Source organism: Impatiens glandulifera, chromosome 1 (assembly GCF_907164915.1).
Source record: "Impatiens glandulifera chromosome 1, dImpGla2.1, whole genome shotgun sequence".
Lineage (NCBI taxonomy): Eukaryota > Viridiplantae > Streptophyta > Magnoliopsida > Ericales > Balsaminaceae > Impatiens > Impatiens glandulifera.
In genome coordinates, this window is record NC_061862.1 from 63,631,640 (window position 1) to 63,652,706 (window position 21,067).

General features: G+C 32.5%; 1 protein-coding gene across 1 annotated transcript; it reads right to left on the reverse strand.

The window, feature by feature from the left end:
- Window positions 1-1,069: 1,069 nt before the first annotated feature.
- Window positions 1,070-6,866, reverse strand: LOC124918670 (glycosyltransferase BC10-like). The gene is made up of 11 exons (XM_047458705.1): window positions 6,282-6,866; window positions 6,098-6,214; window positions 4,461-4,561; window positions 4,266-4,337; window positions 4,093-4,174; window positions 3,917-3,997; window positions 2,795-2,833; window positions 2,653-2,718; window positions 2,362-2,511; window positions 1,358-1,486; window positions 1,070-1,278 (listed from the first exon to the last, which is right to left on the reverse strand). The coding sequence occupies exons 1-11, from the start codon at window positions 6,513-6,515 to the stop codon at window positions 1,246-1,248; spliced, it is 1,104 nt and encodes a 367-aa protein (XP_047314661.1). The 5' UTR covers window positions 6,516-6,866; the 3' UTR covers window positions 1,070-1,245.
- Between the last annotated feature and the right edge of the window lie 14,201 nt (window positions 6,867-21,067).

Here is a 21,067-nt window from a genome sequence, read left to right on the forward strand (position 1 = left end):
ATATTAAATGTTTTAATGGTGACATGTATCATTCATAATTAAAGAAATAAAAAATTGTTTCGACAACACTATATTATCATTTTCTTGTGTTTTTTTTCAAAAAAAATTTAAAAAAAAATTAGTTTTAGAAATATAATAAAAATTATGTTCATTATTTTTATTTTTAAAAATTTTAATGTATTTATTTAATTATTTTAAACCATAAATTATAATTTATGTTTATAATCATAATTAAATAATTTCAACCCTTCTTTATTCTTTGGTTAATTTGGGTAAAATAAATACAATATTTTAATCTTAAATTATTTTTGAATTTTATGTAATTTTTCTAATTAGAATTTAATTACCACAATAATTAATCATAATTTGATTCTTAATTCCTCTTTAGATTATTTTAAATATAAAATTTTAAAATTATAAATTAGGTAGGTAAAATTTTCATGTTTACAGTTCGTTCTTGATATAATTGTTGGAATCTTGTTAATATTTTTTTATTATTTATCAATTAATTTTAAATATATAAATCAACAAACAAAAATAAAAATTAAATTAATTTACTTTACCACTAAACTAATAATGCAATTCAATTAATTATACACATCTTTAGTATTATTTTATAATTTTGTTAAATTAATATTTATACCTTATATTAAACAAAAATTTAAAAATTTGAAGTCATTAACAAAAATTTCATTTATCTATACAATTTACATATCCTATCACATATTAAAGTTAAGGTAGTCTCTTTATAAATATTTTGTTTATCAATTATTTTTTGGATAAATATAATTTAATATTTTGTTAGTACAAAACAGGGGTAGCATTATAATTGTATAAAATAATATATGATGTGAATTATTTTCTAAGAACCGGGTCATGTGTAATTTTTATTTTGTTTTGAAATATCCTCTCTAACTTCAATCGCAAGATATTTTTAATAGGAATCAAACTTAAATAAACTTTTTCCCTCACTGAACTGCCAATATAATCTATACAAAATAATATAGAATTTGATAAACATTTTCAATGAGAAACATATTTTCTGCAAAACATTTTCCATAAGAACAGATAGGAAGAAATTATTTTGTAATTTATTTAATTTTTCGTAGAATCAAAAACAAATAACCTACACATAACATAAATGAATAATGTACATATGTTATACATTTTCCACTTCTCCAGCTTACATAAATTTCGATTCTAAACCTGTTAAACCTAAATTAGAATCCACCTAATGAATGTTGACTACCTGCTGGCTTCATTAAAACTCAGCACAGACTGGAAATGGAACAAGCATGCATATTAGATATTATATTAAGTAATTTGCTTTTAAATTCGTTTAAGGTAGTTGTTTTACCGTTTTAAGAAGACGGAATGCTGCAGGTCTAGTGAATTTTCTCGCGAAAAGGAAGCATGGAGAGGGCTTGCCCTTGCTAGTGCACCATTCTCTTCTATATTCTGTCTCATAATAGATGTTATCTATATCCTGCAAATTTAATGCAACTATTTATAAGGCAGTTCAACTGAGAGTCTTTAAACCAGGAGTATTACAGTGTGAGGTTATCACATGTATCCTGATCCGAAAAATCTATAGAAAATAACTTTTATACCAAATAAAGTTAAAAATCGCACTATAATCTAGATCATGATTTACAAAACAATCTTGTACAATAAAAAAAACACCACTTTTAACTTTAGTTTTGGCAAATTCGAATATGCGAGAAGTTGTGACAAAATATCTGTTTCCTAATTGGCTTAGAAACTTACAATATTTCATACAAACTTACAAAGTTTCAAATAATTCACATTGATGAGTAAAATTAGAATCATATAAATTTTCAAATATATGATTCTGATTATATATTTGGAAATTATTTCAATTAAAATACCAAATTACATACTTTTTTGTTTATAACATTCCAAATATTTACAAAGATATTTTAGTAATTTAACCCAAATAACCCACTTTCCTTTAGTAAGTTTTTTTTTTCCAAAATCTGATTATTTAAAAGAGGAAATAAACTATTTCAAACAAGCTCTTGATGGACTGGATCTAGGCTGGGTCTAAGTTTTGATGAGAAACAGAAAATTAAATGTTTTTGGAAACACATATTTTTGTCTAGTATTTCATCTAAAAGTAGATTTAGATGAGATAACGCTGAAATGTAGCTTCATTAGACATATCTTTACAAATCTATTCACGTTTTCTAATCCAAACCTAGACCGAGATCCAAAAAGTGTTTCCAAATGGGCTATATCCGCAAAACATTAACAGATGAATCAAATAGATTCTTATGTTGAAGATGAACAAATCTTAAAGGGGGGATCAGGAAGAAAGAAAGGGAAGCATGATAAAATTACCTTTAAAGACTGAATAAGAGTAGGAGTAGCATCTGCTAACTTGTAAGTAACAGGATGCCATCCTCGTCGATCATGCTCTTTGGAAAATGAAAGATCCCATGATGTATGGGTAAGCATTCTTCTTGTGATCTCATCGTCAAGACCTTCTCGCTAAATATTGAAACAAGGGATAACATAATCTATATTTTCAAGATTGAAAGCAAGTTAACTACCTACTGTTTCATATCTATGGTTTCAGAAATTTTTAAACAAAGATTGTTACTATGGTATGCGAATGATGATCCAACTTACAGAAAGCAATGTTTGAACATAATGTTCATCTGGTATACAGTTATGCTCCTTGGAATTATCTAAGGGCTGCAAGACAAGAAAGTAAAGACAAATTATTACATAAAATTTCTATAATAGAGAGATTTAAACAACAAGGACTTACAACAGGATTATCTCGCCAAAACTCAGGCAATGACTTCCTCTGCATATTGTCGTAAGCAAATAATTAATTTACAATACAAAGAACCTTAACAAAAACAGATTCTATAGCCATGAATAAACAACCTAGATAATCAAGATTTAATACCATGAAATTAGGTGAGACAAAGAATGGACTAAGCCTGACAAAGATAATCAAGATTTAATACCATTTTATTCATTACTCTAAATATTACATACTCTACTATTTATATATAAAGTTGTTATGAGAACTTTACCACAAGACAAAAGAGAAGATATATTTTGTATTGTGATATCTTTGCATTACTTTATAAGGCCTCTGCCGAGCATTCTAGAACACAAATTAACTTAAAAGAAAAGTAAAATATGCAATTAATTAGCAGCTTCTTGTTGCAACCTCGAGTGGCTATTAACCACTTTCTTCTAGAAATCATGTCATCAACCCATAACATCCATATTCTTCTACAACTAGATATTGACCTCTAGTAGTGGTATTCTGATACGAAATAGAGATTAGTGTTTCAAATGCCCAGTCACTTTGTTGATAGCGTTTCTTTGTGTGATTGGCTCTTTAAACCACAATCTTTGTCTCAAATCACATTCATCCTATATCATCTAAGGATACCTTAAACTATAAATCTAGCTTTCATGAAACCAGGGAATCATCTTAGGCTTTAGTATTGTTTTTCCTTCCAGATCTGCTTCCTAGGAGAGGATCTTTACATACTTAGTTCAATTAAAACCACTCTCAGTTACAACCTATAGTGTATTTGTCCTGTAGTCACAAAAACTGCATGACTAAACAAATTGATTAAGTAAACACGATATATAAGGTATCTAATTGAGGCCAGGAATTATCATGAAAGGCATTGCTTGGTGCGCGCCTGAATTATATCAAGTGACATGAAAAACAGATATTGTTATCTTTAGGCAGAAAATGTCTTTGTAGTTGGATATGATATTCTAACGAGGCAGTGATCTTCAGTAACAAAATGTCAAGAATCGAGAAGCTGAACAAATTAACTGTAACTTCATAGATTTTTTGTTTGCTAAAATGTAATTTCATAGCTAATATACTCAAAAGTGTCCTTTTAGTTTGCCTTACCTTACAGTGAAGTTGAAATATAGGAAAGACAACGTCATCCTTCACTACAATATCTGCATGCTTTCTGGTCAATACAACCCACTGCAAGAAGATCATGTAAAACAATTAAAAGAATATATTGACAATAGACTGCAAGATATGATGTTTTTTTTCTCTTTCATGATGCTTGTTCTCACCTGAGATCCTTTCCTCCAATTCTGTATATGAACAATAGGATCCATCTTTGGGTTGTAGCGTCCCTCTTTTGTATCAGCAAAACTGAAAAACAATCATGTGACTTTCCCGTTAACTAGGAATTAGTGAAAATAGATTCGTCCTTTCATAAAATAAGGTACATCAGCAATCTTACCTGTCCACAAAGCTAGTTGGCGTGGACATTATATAGTCATACGTGTAGCTGAAGTTGTACAGAGGTATGCAACTGAAATGAGATTAAGCAGCCAAATAAGACTTGATAACAATTGAATACATGTGGATTACTATGTGAAACGTATGTACAAAAAGGACAAACAGCTTTAATTATGTAAACGGAATCAACATTCACCTGTCTGAAACAAATATGAACCGTGTATTTAGTGGATCTGCCAGTGCATGTTTAAGTAAAATACGTTCTGCCAAGATCATACTTGACTCTCCCCATTCTACCTGGCAAGGATGACTCAGTAAAAATGATAAACCAATACAAATTGAAGGTTCATGAACTGCAATTGATGAATCTGATATTGAAGAGAACACAATTCAGAGCTTCCAGTACATAAATGTTAGTACACGAGCTTTACAAGAACCAACACTAATGACAACATATTTTCAGGCATGATTAGCTTCATCTTAGCTACATTTGAACAAGGAATTTTAAAGCTAATAAGATGCAGGTCCTCATACTAAACATAAAAGCAGTTGCTAAAATTTGAGTAATAGCTTGATGAAAATTACTTTTCCAGAGATGCTTACACCATAACGTTCAATTACTCCTGGAACACAATTATATTTGCGTCATTAGGAGATGATCAAATATAAGAAACACATTGATTGTCATTTCAAGGCAGGCATACTAACCCCTGGAACATATTCCACTTAGCAGTTTGCAGACACATTGCGCAGGACCTAAAACACAACTAATTGAAATTGTAGATAATGCCCAATTATAGTTAATTATTACTTGTAATAATTATCATGTGAGTAATTAATTAATTTAAGGAATAAATATTATGGTTTAATATTTATCCATAACCACTTATATTTATCCTAAAATCTAATTTCTAGTTTATAAGTAGATGTGTGTATGCTCAATAGATGTAACTTGTATCTGCGCAAACCCTAATGGGGAATAACTTACAAACATTTTCTCTTTCAAATATTATGCATGGTATTGGTATCATAGCCTACCACCTAGGATAAATATTATGCATGGTATAAAATAATGCTATTTATATTGTAGAGAGAAGGTGTATCTCTGCCTATTGTTGATATGTGTGGGAAAACCTAGTTATTTGGAGAAATAAGGAACAAGCTGTTGTTTCTAGAAGTAATGCTGAACCAAAGTTGAGATCATTAGCACTTGAAATATGTGAAGGATTATGACCAAAGAAACTATCAACAAAATTAGGAGTGGTTGGAGAAATCCCAATCAATTATGTGTTGATCACATTATATGGTGAAGAAGTTAATCATTTCGAAATAAGTATGGTGAAGAATCCAATTCACCATGAAAAGACTAAGCAGGTAGATATGGACATGCACATCATTTCAAAAGAAAATGAAGATGGTGAGAATGTCTGATTTGTCTACCAACAATCAATATGCAGATATTCTCACCTAAAGCTTGCCAAGAGGCAAGTTTAAGGAGTTAAATAAAAAGTTGAAATCTTACAATGTGTACAATCCAACTTGAGGAGAGTGTGAATATTGCCCTATTAGTTTCTCAATTAGTTGGTTATTATTGGTGATAATTATCATGTTAGTAATTAATTAAGTCAAGTGATGAATTATAGGTTAATATTTATCCCTTACTATATTCCTAGTTTATAGGAAGATGAGTGTATCTTCAAGTATGTAACTTGTATTATACAAACCCTAATGGAGAAGAAGATTACCCACTAGTTACAACTACATGTTTTTTTCTTTTAACAGACACTTGAGTAAATAAATGGAAAGGAGAATCCAGCTTGAGTGTGAAGAAACCTGTATACTGTTGTTAACTTGGCGATCAATAAAATATGCAGATCTTGTTGTTGCATTGTTAAAAAGGAACCCAGGTCTCGAATGAACAAATATTGAAAATCTGTTTTCATCATCACCCTGCAAATACCATGAAAACACAATTACTACTATGAGTCTAATAATGAAATCAAATATTATTTATTACCTGAAAGAAAGCATCCCAAACGATATCTAATGGAAGCCGATTCCTAGATATGAAGAGAAAAGCTATTTTAGGTCTCAAAACAGCTGGTGGAGAAAATGAAGCAAATATCCTGATCTGGCTATGGTGCTTCTCCAGTAAAACAAAACTTCCGAAGCAAAAACCTAGAAGTAGCAAGAGAAATAGTATTTTGGTCCATTTGTGAAGAAATTTATGCGGATGAGCCCTTCGCTTCATCTAGCTTCAGTCAGTTAAAACTATTGAGCCATGTAGTCCAGTTAATGAAGATGGAAAACTGAAAGAAATTTATGGGTTTGAGCTCTTTCCTGCTCACACACAAAGTGGTATTTTTCTTTCTTTCTCGTGCTCTTGCAATTCTACTTGATCTTGACTCTTGATCCCTCCTTCGAGATCTGAACCTGGACTTGGATTGGAGTATAATAATAATAATATGATAATGCCAACTACTAAGGAACCCAAGTGTGACACAGCAACTAACAAGTAGATGATGGATGAGAGAGATGCTTCCTCGTTTGTCTGTATTCTTTCTTGTCAATGGCGCAACCAAAGCTACTTCATTTCTGGTGATAGACTTCCGTTTCTTCAATTTGCAATTATAATCACTCTTCTCGGCTTATTTTATTCTAATTATATTTTTTTATTTGACATGTAGTCGAACATAACATTTTAGCTATAATTTTTTATTTATTTATTATAATATGAATTTTTAATGATAATGAGCGGAGAAATATATTGACAGGAAAGTGTAGGAATGATGTGTAATTCTTATTGGATTAAAAATTAAATAAGAGAGAATTTTTAGATTTTCAATCCCTTAATAAAGGGATGACACATCATTCCCTACGATTTTCTTATCAATATATACGCTTTCTTGTCAATATATTTACCGCTCTTTATCATTACTCATAATTTTTAATGATAGAGAGTGGGAAATATATTGACAGAAAAGTGTAGGGAATGATGAGTCAATTAAAAATCAAATAGGAGAGAAATTTTTTAGATTTTCAATCCAATCAAGGGATGATGACACATCATTCCCTACACTTTCCTGTCAATATATTTACAGCTCTCTATCGTTACTCTTTTAATATATTATATAATAAAATCTTTTTATATAATTATAGATTAAACGGTTAAATTGGGCTCTTTGGAAAATTTTCATTTTTAAATTTCACAATTTTAGGCTTTTTATAATTAAAGTTATACAAATGAGATTTTGTCTTATCTGTTTTAAATAATTAAATAATGTTCATTTATTAATTACATGTCATTTGTAAACTTATTATTATTGCCATCCATTTCAAAAAATCAGTAGTAAAAACTTTCAATTCACTAAAAGTTAACATTAATTATTTATTAATTTATTTATAAATTTCTATTAGATAATAAATTAATTTTGTTTGAAATCATTCTAACAAAAAAACCTTATTTTTATATAATTTTAATAATAAAAAGCCCCTAATTACGAGGTTTCAAATAAAAGATCCGAAATTTCAATCGACCTCCAATAAAGAATCTAAATTTGACATTTCATTCTATAATATTATCATTATTTTTTTTTAGAAAATATTATATAAACGCGGAAATTCCCTGTAATCGAATAGAACAAAAGTAGTGTAAAGAAATCTCCGAAATAAAACGAAACAGTGATAATAAATACGACCAGTTCCATTCTCATCCCTAAATCTAAACTCTATCAAAGTTTAAATTCATCTTCTTATCAAATCAGGGCTACAAAAACGTAGAGATCCAACCGATCAAAATCAACTTTTTGAACCAACTTAATCGTAGTAGCAATGTGATGATTTAGTTGAGTGTGAGTGAAATCATTAAATTGAATAAAATTTAAAATAAAAATACATAATTTAGTATAAAAAAAAATATAAATATGAAATTGGAATTGATATTAGAATTTTAATTTCAATTCCACCTCAATATTGAATTACAATTCAATTCGAATGTTTGGAAAAATTATAAATTATAATTTAATTTTAATTCTTATATTTAAAAAATATTATAATAAAATAAATATATATATATATATATATTATTAAAATATTTGTTTGATACAACTTATTATTATAGTTCAAGTGTCAAAAATATTTGTCTAAAAATCAATTCATTAAGAAAAAAAATATTGGTTCGACATTTTAATTGACTAAATTTTAAAAAAAAATTATGGGTTCGATATTTAACTTCCTAAACTTAAAAAAACAAATATCGGTTCAACATATTAACTTTTTAAATTAAAAAATATATATATATTAGTTTGAAATATTAATTTACTAATTTTAAAAAAATATTGATTTAACATTTTAACTTCCTAAATTTTATAAAAAAATTATAAGTTTAAAATGTTAATCGTGTTTTAAATGATAAAATAATAAGATAATCCCATTTTTTAGTCTAAAGGCAAAATAATGTGGATATCCTTAGTCTCTCTAAGATCTTAGGTTCGAGCCCGTGAGACAGTAAGTTATGTCTCTCTAGTTAAATTGGTTAAATATGTTTGTGGGCTATATACTTAACCCGAAGAGATTAATTGTACTCCAAAAGGAACTGAAACCCAACATTCTAAAAAAAACTAATAATATATTTTTATAGAGAACATAGAAAAAATATATTTGGAATTACAATTCAGAAAACTAAAAAGAGTGAAATTGAACCTTATGAAAATACATTGATTTGAATTCAATTGAAACTCTAATTCTAATTTCTTGGTTACCAAACACATCCAATGGTGTGATGCCTAGAAATCCCTCTTTAGGATCATTCCTTTTAGCCTCGATTTGCATGGAGAGAAATGATCTATTTATTTAACGTATTTAAAGATTTCTCGGCCTAAAGTCAACGGGCATGGATGCCCGATCAACACGAAGACCAATTTATCGATCACGCGCGAAATCCTTGGTCGGGAGGGTGTCTGACTGATTTTCTCAGTAAAAAAACAACAGGTTGAATTCCTTGGTGGAACACGGGGCCTAATTGGTTTTCTTGGTCGAAAACCATGCTAGGTCAAAATTTCTAGGTCAGAAAGAGAGCGCTCGGTCGCCTTCTTCATATGAACATGGCATTTGTGTAGGTTTATGTGATTTCGTTATAGGCCTTCGTTTGTTTATATGAGGACACATGGAGCTTCATCTCTCCATTTAGATCATCTTGAGGTATCATGACAAATTTTGGGTAAATATTGAGTTTTGATTTTTAAGACCTTAATTCATGAATAGCTTACCAAAAGTCTTCTTACAATTATTGTAACTTAATGTGATCATAAAATCATAACTTACTATTCATTTGGAATATTTTCAAAATTGAGTTTTATTCAAAGTTTTGGTTTTTAAGCAAACTCACACAGAATTATTTGGGATTGATTTGAAAATACTCAAAATACATTTAGAAATATGTTAGAAAGCTTTTGGGGGTCATTGGGGATTAAAATTTTCTAAAATCAAATTTTGGTATTCTTGATTTAGCTAGATTTGTTCCAAGTGTTTTGGTTGGAAGTTTTAAGATGAAATTCAAATCAATAAAATGAATAATTGAGCAGTCTTGAGGATCGGTCGAATTGAAATATAGGAATTTTAATTTGGAATCATAAATTGAATTACAACGTGTATTGAGGTCTATAGTGAGTTGAAGAACACTTTCGGGCTCTTTATGAAGCTTTGCGATGATCCAAAATCGAGCTTTAAAGTTTACAAAAGATTTCAAGAAAATTTGAAACTTGAAAAAAAGAATTATGGTGGATTTTGTGGAATCTTGATTGGAAGCTTGAGATTGATCACCCTTACTTTGTCTTGGCGGGGAAGCTATTTATAGCTTCCATAAGTCGATTGAAGCAACAACTAGATCGAATTTGAGACAAAGGTCTAGACGTTAACGGAACGCCAGACGCGCACAAAACTTCGTCGTTTTGGCCTCCAATCATCTTCCTCATCGCGATGCCGTGATGATAAGATCAAAGACCCGTCTTTGATTTTGTAAATTTGAAACTCAGCCTATTGTCAACCATTCGGCCGATTTAAAGGCTGAAATGACCACCATACCACGATGATCATTTCCCCTACATCCATAGACACAATTAGTGCATATATCAACAAGTTGGATCAAGAACAGTCAAAACGTCATTAATGGCTTTTGGCTGATTCGATCAATTTGAAGCTCACAACCGACTTAGGGCATCTATAAATAGCCCCCTCAATAATTTTGAAGCCAAGGAATTAACTCCCCCATTCAAATTCAAAAAAATCTAAAATATGTCATTAAAGCTTGAAGCTTTCAGATTTTTCGAATTTTCTGTTTGAAGCCTTACAGTTTGGATTTGAGCACCCAAAAACTTACTTAATGATCAAAAAGTGTTCTCCAATCCTTGGTAAGATTTTAATCATCCTTTAATTCATATTTACTACTAGGATCATTTATGAACTTTCTAGAAATATTAGAGATAATCAATTAGCCTAAAATAGAAAAACCCAAATTTAAATTAAAAAAAGTATTTGCTTTTCTTGGGTTAATTCTTTTGAATCACAACCCAAAAAGAATTCCAATATAATTGTAATGATATTGGACAACTGTTTGGATCATGTTTGATCCATCCCGGTCATGTTTAATCAAAATCAAAATTTTCAAATTAATTGAAAATTTTGAGTTCTTGATTTGGTCAAAATGAACCGTTAGTGTTCTTGTTTTGATATTGATCAAGTATATGAGATATAAGGAGGCTATTGGGTAGCTCATTTCCCCCCAAAACAACTTTAACATCAAAAACTCAAATTTTAATCACAAACTGTTTTGAATTATTTGATCATCATCTAGATTGATTCGTACCTTGAGATGATGATCAACATATTTCTGGGAGCTTTGCGAAGTTACCCAAACTCTTGGATCAAAGAATTCAAGCAAAAAAAAAAATTAAAAAAATGAACTTTGACATTCTTGAAGACCGATGCTTGTTAGCATAGGACCGAGAGATCCAACCTAGGATCCTCGGACCGGACCGAGACCTAAGACCGAGAAATTTGAAACTAGGACTAAGACCCAAAACTGAGAATTTCAATAGGACTGAGAGGTCCGACCGATGTTCTTGAGCTAGGACCGAGATGTCCGATTAAGGATTTTAATCTAGGACCAAGAGGTCCAACCCATGATCGATAGGTTCGACCTAGGACTGAGTATCCCCAAACCTAGGACCGATACACTTAGCCCGGAGCTCACCTATGACCGATGAGTTTATACACCCAGACCGGTAATTTTAGCCAAGGACCGAGAGTCCTTAACACCTAGACCGAGGGAATTCGACACTCTGACCAAAGATCCCGAGCTTCGACCAAGTGGCTCCTCAACCTAGACCAAGGGTTTTTAGACCCCAACCCATAAAAATGGACCGGGGCTTAGGACTCAGGTCCTAAGGTCTATTTGGTTTCACTTTTCAAAACCCAAAATTATTTTTGTAATTTTGGAACCCCAAATCATTTTATAAAAATCTCAAAAATTTAGAAAATGATTTCAAAATATTTTTGGGATATTACCACAAAAATATTTTGACTAAGGCATGTTTGATATTTATTTCTAAACTCTAACACCCTTAAAAATGAATGATATTTTACAGGTATAATCATCCTTAGTAATCATCAACAACATGTACCAACATTTAAATATTGTTATTTCAATATTTTAAATAACACTAAAACCTAGAAATATGACTAGGACCGAAAGAATAATTGGTTAAAACCCAAATGTTATACAACCGATTTTCAAAATCCAACTTTATAAGTAGATACCATTTTTAAAACTGGTACATAGGTGAAGCAAAAAAAGCCCTTTCCTGGGTATCACCAAACTAAAAACTAAAAGAATTTTGGCTAATACGGTTTGCACACAAGTGTGTCAACTTTTATTGATTTTCAAAAATTATTTGGTCACATTGTTTCAAATAAATAATCTTTTAAATTAATTATGTTTAATTAATTTAAACTAATGTATTTCTAAAAATTAAAATTGCAATTTGTATACGCTAATCCCTAGATTATTTAACGTTTATTATTTGTGTTGTAAAAAAAGTAAAACTCTATTAATATTAAGAGACAAAGTCTCCACACTATTTAATCTCTTTATATATATAAAATTATTTATTAAAAAATTTCAGGTGTAAAAATATTTTTAAAATTTAATATAAAATTATTTATTATAAAATAATTAATACAGATAAAATTATTGATTAATATATATAATTATTTACTAAAAAAATTCAAATGAAGAAAAAAAATATAAAATTAAAAAATTTAAATTAAGAATAAAAGTCAACTTTCTGGTATATCCAATAAATATGGAGGAAAGTAAGAAAATATATTACCTTAAATAAAAAAAATATAGAGAAAAAAATTAATATAAAAGAGAGATAAATAATTACATAAATTAATTTAATTTTATTTATATATATCACATATTAATTTTTAAATAGGGTGTTATATATATATATATATTTAATATATAATTATATAAATTATAAAATTATTAACACAAATAAAATTATTAATATATATAATTATTTATTAAAGATATAAAAAAATATAAGAATTTTAACCTTCATACTTAATATATATTCATTATTTTTTTTAAATATATAATTTAAAAAAGACCTTGGTATTACTTTAACTTATACTTGTTAACTTACTAGTTTAATTTATATTTAAATAAATACTTGATTTTTTAACATAAATATCCAAATGTAAACTGCAAACCGTGAAAATTGGACCATCTAAAATCAAAGATCCTAACTTAACGTTCATTTTAAATAACTAAATTATTAATCTGAGAAATAAAATTATTTAAAAATAAATTAAGAACAGAGAATTTATCAAAATAATAAATCTTTTCAACTAAAATTAAAAATAATATAACTAAATGCATTGATTTTAAGATTTACTTTCTATATATACCTTATTTCAAGACATGATATTAAAAAGGTAGAAAATTTATTAACATAATAGATTTATTTAAAAATCTTTAAAAACATGCCTAAAAATGCACAAATGACATAATAACATTAACTTTGGTTGATTTACCTTTTATTCTTCAATTACATATTATAATATATATATCGGTACAATGTATATAATTCTTTTATCAATGACGTATTGATACAAGAAATCATATCATTACCGTACCAAATTTTTTATTTTTTAAAAATAAAATTTCTATAATTAAAATAATATCAAAATCTGTATCAAGAAGGAAATAAATTTATTAATTAAGGTTTGAGAAAAATAATATATATTTTTAGAGACTCAAATATGTCCAAAAATAAATAAATAAATTTATTAAGATTTGTTAATTAGTTGATTACCATTACATTTTACTAAAAATTAATATTGGATGCATTAATTTAAATTATTAAAATTTTTACTAAAATAATAAATCAGTTAGGATAAATGACAATGAAGTTAGGATAAATAATAATGAAGTTGAATATTGTTGTATTAATTATCACTTTCAATTCGATTTTAATCCTATTAAAGATGATTATTTTCTATTCTTCACAAATCGTCTCACACGCTTGAACGAATTTAAGTGCGGAATGTGCTTACTAGATTTGAAGCGGAAAATGCAAGACTGTAATATGCAGTAAGTAAATGACACAAGAGTTTTATGGATGTTCGAAGATAAAACTTCTACGTCACCCCTTCTTTTGTTTCTAGAAGGATTTTCACTAGAAGACTTTGATTCGTATAGCAACTACACAAACCTAGTTAAACCACATGACTTAACAGTTGTCTGTTTCTGAACTCTTAACCATCACTCACTGTTGAACATACAACGTTCTTTTCAACTTACAATATTGAAAATACACTCAGGTAGAACAGTAAATAATAGCTCACTTTAGCTAAGTGAATTATAGAATAATCTTAGTGACAGTATCGCAACGCTAAGCAATTTGGAAGTCATGCGAGAGCTCGTTCGTCGTTGTACTCTAATCACCTTTTATAATGAAGTCGTAGCAACGATCAAATTTGTCTCTTGGATACGTGTCAACTTTCTGATGGATGTATGACATGTGTACATATAGTACGCAAGAATATAATCGTTGGAACGTGGCGTACCGGATTATACCACGAAATATTCGGTAGAACGTGGTGTACTAGAAGGTACAACGCGGGCTAGTGGAATGATTGCGAACGTCGCAGTAATGCAAGTTTGGCGTATTAAGCTGACTTGGCTGACGGCTGATAGTGAACGCTATTGTTCGCTATGCTGATGAGCTATGTAGATAAGCAAACGCTTCTTCAGATGACTGCTAAAGCAATGCATCTGCTTGCGCTTCTTCAAGATGCTGCTGAAGCAATGCGTATGAACACGCTTCTTTAGGCTGATGCTGAAGCAAGGCGTCTGAACGCGTTTCTTCAGACTGCTGCTAAAGTAAGGCGTCTGAATGCTCTGCTTTAGGTTGATGCTGAAGCAAGGCTTCTGAACGCTCTTCTTTAGGCTGATGCTGAAGCAAGACGTATGAACGCGCTTCTTCAGGCTGCTGCTAAAGTAAGGCGCCTGAATGCTCTTCTTCAGGCTGATGCTGAAGCAAGGCGTCTGAACGCTCTTCTTTAGGCTGATGCTGAAGCAAGACGTCTGAACGCGCTTCTTCAGGCTGTTGCTGAAACAAGACGTCTAAACGTGCTTCTTCAGGCTACTATTGACAATGTGTCTGAACGCGCTTCTTCAGGCTACTGCTGAAGCAAGGCATCTGCTCGCGCTTCTTCAGACTGCTGCTGAAGCAAGGCGTCTACTGAGCTGTACCTGCGCATTAAACATTTGCACAACTTAGTTTTAATTCACGAACACATACTTAAAAAACTATGTCGTATTAATTAAACTTATTTTTATTCACCTAAGTTTATTTTAATTATTTAACAGATTTTTCTTATTTTAACTTAATTAATTTTCCCTTTTTCTTTATTTAACTTATTCTAACAATTTCCCCTTTTTTGATGATGCTAAAACTAAGTTAAGAATAGAAAATTAAACGGTAAATTATATATTTATATAAATATGAAATACACATAATATATAGAGTTTGAGATCCTGCCTTTTAATCATTGAAGAGAAGTCTTTCACAGCCTCTTCCTCCTAGTTCGATTGCCCCGACTGCAACCTTCTCTCCCCTCTCGACTGCTACCTTCTCCCTTTTTAAAATTATCATCAGCGGCTTTAGCATCATCAGCAACATCAACAACATTAGAGCGTTTTGCTACAACACCAGTATCTTTAACGCGCCTAGCTGCTGCACTAACATCTTTAATACGCTCAACTTCTGCTGTTTTGAGATGGTTGAATATTTCAAGTAGCTGAAGGTCGAAAATATCCATTTTAGCAGCGACATCTGCGTGGTGGTCGATGACAGTTTGTATCAGAATAGACCTTAGCCTGGTCATTGCATCCCTGATGATCGAAACTTCGATAGAAGTCCTCGAAATATCTTTAATGGCATTTTACTGCGCCGAGGCCACTTCTGATGTTGCCTTAGGGTTCGAAGCCGACTGCTCCCTTAGAGACTCTAACTCACCAAAGAATGAATTGATGCTCTGCTGCATAGGCATAAGAGCATCAATGATGAAATTGCGGAGGTCTATTGTTCCCCGAGAGGACTCCTTAGGGGAAGAGGGAGCCGAAGCTTCAAGATGAGATCCTTCTTGAAGAATGCGGAGAGGGTTGACTCGAAAACTTACATCGATCTCAAACAGCTCTGGATTTCTTTCGGATGGTGAGGCTTGAGGCATATTGATCAATGCTCGAGACTCGTCTTCTGTTCCTTCAATTTCTTCGCACAGATCCTTGAGAAAATCAGACACCTCTTTAAAGTAAAGGGATTTAGCTGGGAAGGACTTATTGGATGATGAAGGGATTGAACATTTAGATTTCAAGTAGGAACGCCTCTCTTCAGACGTCTTCTGCTCCATGTTTGATGAGATCAACACATTGACCCGAGGAAGTTGCTTCTCAGACGAAGAAGAGGAGAGCAAATCAGCATAGTAGAGGATGCTTTCTTGAAAGTAGGGAAGGAGAGATTCCCAACAACGGTAAAGAGCTCTTTCTCCGAAGCATTTGACTTCTACTCAGGAACATATGAGACCTCCCTAGCAATAGACGAGACAACTTGAGACGGCTCCTTAGCAGTAGAAAAGAGCTGTTGTTGCTTATGTGAGTAGTTATTCTTCAACAGCAGGAGTAGATGACTGTCTAGTAGTAGGGAGAGGCTACTTCTTAACAGGAGGTGATTGTAACTTTTCAATAAACATCAATTGCTCTTCAACATCTGAGCTGTTCAGCGTAACCAATGACACCTTCTTTCGAAGTTCATCAATCTTGGAAGATTATGTTCCGTGAATAAACGACAAGGCGGTTGAATTGTATGAATCCAAGATTGATGGCAGACGGCTATTTAATTGCCATCTGCCTAGGCCGTTCTCTCTAGAGGTTCATAGTTTGTCTTCCTTTAGCGAAGGATTGGGAGTAAAGCACACCCTTTGGCGATTACTGCAACGAGCTCTCTCCTCTTAAGAGCCTCATTAACGTACTTGGTGAAAATCCAAGCTAAGACAATTTTCTCCAAACTTAACAGCTCCTTGCACTGCTTAGTCAGTTTTGCACCCTAGAGGACCTTATTAAACCTCTTATGGAGCCTTATACTGTTCCACTTATCGAAGTGGTCAAGCCTTTCTGAAGCAGCATACTCAACCTCCTCCAAGATGAGTTCGACGGACTACTTCACATCAGAAAGAAGCTCGGGAACATGATCCACATGATCTTTACCCTTTCATGCAACTTCGGTAGGCTTGACAGCAGGGACATGTTCTTTGAATACTATATCCTTTGCAGCTTGAATCTGTCTAAAAATAGTTGTTGGGGAGGCGCCAAAAATAAGAACGACTGCCTTTGAGATTGAAGCTTCGGGTTGACTTAAAGAAGGATCAACACCTGTCTAAATAGCTGGGGTTTTATTGACCTGACCAACATTCAAAACAGCAGTTCTTGCAGCCTTAGCATTTTCATAAGAAGGCACAGCAGCTTACTCTGTTGTAGGGGAAGAAGTTGTCTCCTTGGCAAGAGTATTCGTTGTCTGAACAGCTTCAGAAACAACACTTTAACCAACAGCCTCAACAACTGTTGGTACTTTAGGGAGACAATAGTGTTCCCCACCCGTCTTTCATCAACATTGGCACCAACTGACTTAGTAGTTGGTTCAGTAATCGGTTTCACATCGGGAACTTCACTGTGAACTATGGTCAAAGTAGATTTAGAGGTCCTTAGGAGAAACTTCTGCTGCAAGAATATCAGCAATCTGGCCATCAGGCTCAACAAATCCTGGTTCTTCAAGTTGCTTCTTAGTAGAAACCTAAACAGGCACTACGTCTAGAGACAAAACATAGGCAATAACGGGAGGTACCTCTATAGAAGGAGTTTCCTCCAGTCTAGCATTTTTTCACATCGGAGGTAACCTCAACATTTTCTCCAAGAGAAGCACGCTTCTGACTGGTGGAACTCGCAGTCGATTCCTACACCCTCAACTTTCTCCTCTTTGCTGGGGTTTAGGCGACTAAAGGCAGTAGGCGCTTGGACAGAGTGGTCGACTAACCACTCGACTATTGGTCGGATGATTTGGACTTGGCCTCCTTAATCACTTTCATCCTTAGAATGTAGTTGCCAACAATGATGCACGTCATAACCCTGTCGACATGGATATTGGCACCCTTGATCAAGTTTGTTAAGATTTGTATCTCCCAAATCCTACCAGCTTGAAAATAATCTGTAAAAAACACAAGAAAGAAGAACACAAGAACACACAGATTTATAGTAGTTTACTCAAATTGAGCTACATCTACTTCAACCACCACCAGATTTCACTATGAAGAAGAAGGAATACAGAGTTTTTGCCTCACAATTTATCTCTTTAGAATTCTGTCTTAAACATGTAAACCCTTAATAATCACATATTTATAGGATAAACATTCAGGTAATAAACCTAAATAACTTTGGTCAGGCCCAAGCCCAAAACCAAAAAAAAAACCCAATAAACTCTAATTAACAATGTAGAGTTTATTATAAGTGTAGGCTCTATAACTCAATAATCTCCCACTTGGAGACTCACTTCATCATCTCTCGATCGGTAGTGGCTTTCCATTCGGTGTCTTAACGAAGAAGACCAACTGAAGTTGCACACAACTTCAGTTTCTCATTTGTCACAGCTTTCGTCAACATATCAGCTGGATTCTCACTCCCGGGAATCTTCTCAAGAGCTAATACTCCATCTTCTAAAGCTGACCGGATGAAATGATAACGAACCTGTATATGCTTCGTCCTGCCATGATAAACAAGATTCTTTGCCAAATGAATGGCACTCTGACTGTCGCATCGCAACACACTTCCCTCGTAGTCTTGACCCAATTCTCGCAAAAAGGGTTGTAACCACATCATCTTCTTAGCAGCTTCTGTCACAGCAACATACTCTGCCTCACAACTAGAAAGAGCAACAATCTTCTGCAATTTTGAAACTCAACTGATTGCAGTACCTCCCAGAGTATAAATGTACCCTGTTGTGCTCTTCCTATTATCAACATCACCACCATTGTCAACATCAACATATCCTTCCAAACCCATATTAGACTTTCGAAAATACAAAGCAAAACTCGTACTTCCTCTTAAGTATTGTAGAATCCACTTTACTGCTTCCCAATGTTGTCTACCCGGGTTGCTCATGAATCTGCTAACAACTCCCACTGCATGTGCTATGTCTGGTCTTGTGCAAACCATCGCATACATAATACAACCAATGGCAGATGTATACAGAACAATGGCCATGTAATTTTTCTCCTCCTCTGTTGAAGGCGACTGATATTTAGATAGTCTAAAGTGACTAGCTAAGGGGGTAGTAACTGGTTTTGCATCATACAAGTTGAACCTGCTAAGAACTTTATTCACATATTCTTCTTGTGAAAGCTTGAGAACTTCTTCATCCCTGAAAATTCTCATCCCATGGATTTGTTTAGCAGCACCCAAATCCTTCATTGCAAACTTTTCAGACAACTCTTTCTTGAGCTTGTTAATTTCATACAAGCTTGCTCCAGCAATCAACATATCATCGACGTAGAGGAGCAGAATAATGTACGATTTATCAAATCTCTTGATATAACAACAATGATCAGCTTCACACCTTAGAAAATTGTTACTTTTCATGAAGCTATCGAACTTCTTGTACCATTGTCTTGGAGCCTGTTTCAAACCATACAGACTCTTCTGAAGCTTACACACAAGCTCATCTTTTCCTTTGATTTCAAATCCTTCTGGTTGTCGCATATAAATCTCTTCATCTAAATCACCGTGAAGAAAAGCAGTTTTGACATCCATTTGTTGAAGATGAAGGTCTTCTTTCACAACCAAACTCAAAATAGTTCTGATTGTCATCAATTTAACTACTGGAGAAAAGATTTCATTGTAGTCAATACCTTCTTTCTGTTGAAATCCTTTCACAACCAACCTTGCCTTGTACCTCATGGTTTTATCATGTTCTTCTTTAATCCTGAAGATCCATTTGTTGTGAAGTGCTTTCTTTCCCTTTGGTAGCTCAGTGAGCTCCCAAGTCTGATTCAACATCAAAGAATTCATCTCATCTTTCATAGCAGACTCCCACTTAATCAATTCATCAGATTGTATTGCTTCGTCATAACATTCAGGTTCACCTCTATCTGTCAACAAAATATAGTTTAGAGATGGAGACCACCTCTCAACTGGTTTTCGATTCCTTGATGATCTTCTTTACTGTATAACCGGTGTTTTCTGATTTACCTCTAGGGCCACATTCTCAACGATTTCATCTTCAAAAACACATTGTTCTTCTTCGACAACCGGTATATATTCAGCTGAAAATTCTCTCAAATCGACTGTACCAGTCTCTTCCAACTTAGAATCACCATATGATGTCTTCCCAACACAATCTTTGTAGAGAACCTGTTCATTGAAGATAACATTTCTGCTACGAATGATCTTCCGATTTTGATTATCCTAGAAACGATAACCAAACTCGATATCACCATAACCAATGAAAAAACATTTATTAGACTTTTGATCAAGCTTGCTCCTATCACAGTCATTAATATGAACATATGATAAACAACCAAACACTTTCAAATAAGAAAGATTTACCTTTTTATTGCTCCAAGCTTCTTCAGGAATTCTGAATTCAAGAGGAACAGAGGGTCCCCTGTTTATCAAATAGACAGCAGTATTTATAGCTTCTGCCCAGAAGATTTTAGGAAGCCCTGCATGCAATCTCATGTTTCTAGCACGCTCGTTCAATGTTCGATTCATTCGTTTACCTACTCCATTCTCTTGAGGCGTTCGGGGAACAATCTTCACCATACGGATCCCATTCACAGCACAATACTCTTTGAAATCTGAATTGATATATTTACCTCCATTGTCGGATCTCAAGCACTTAACTTTCTGATTTGTTTCATTTTCAACCAAAGCCTTCCACTTCTTGAAAATAACAAATACTTCAGACTTGTGCTTCATAAAGTAAACCCATACTTTTCTTGTTGAATAATCTATAAAAGTCACATAGTAGTATGATCCGCCAATAGAAGAAACAGGTGCAGGTCCCCACACATCAATGTGTACCAACTCTAGTCTTTCTTTCTTGAACTCCTTCCCAGTTTTTAAGAAACTCACTCGTTTCTGTTTTCCAAGAATGCAGGTTTCACATAACTGATGTTCAACAGACT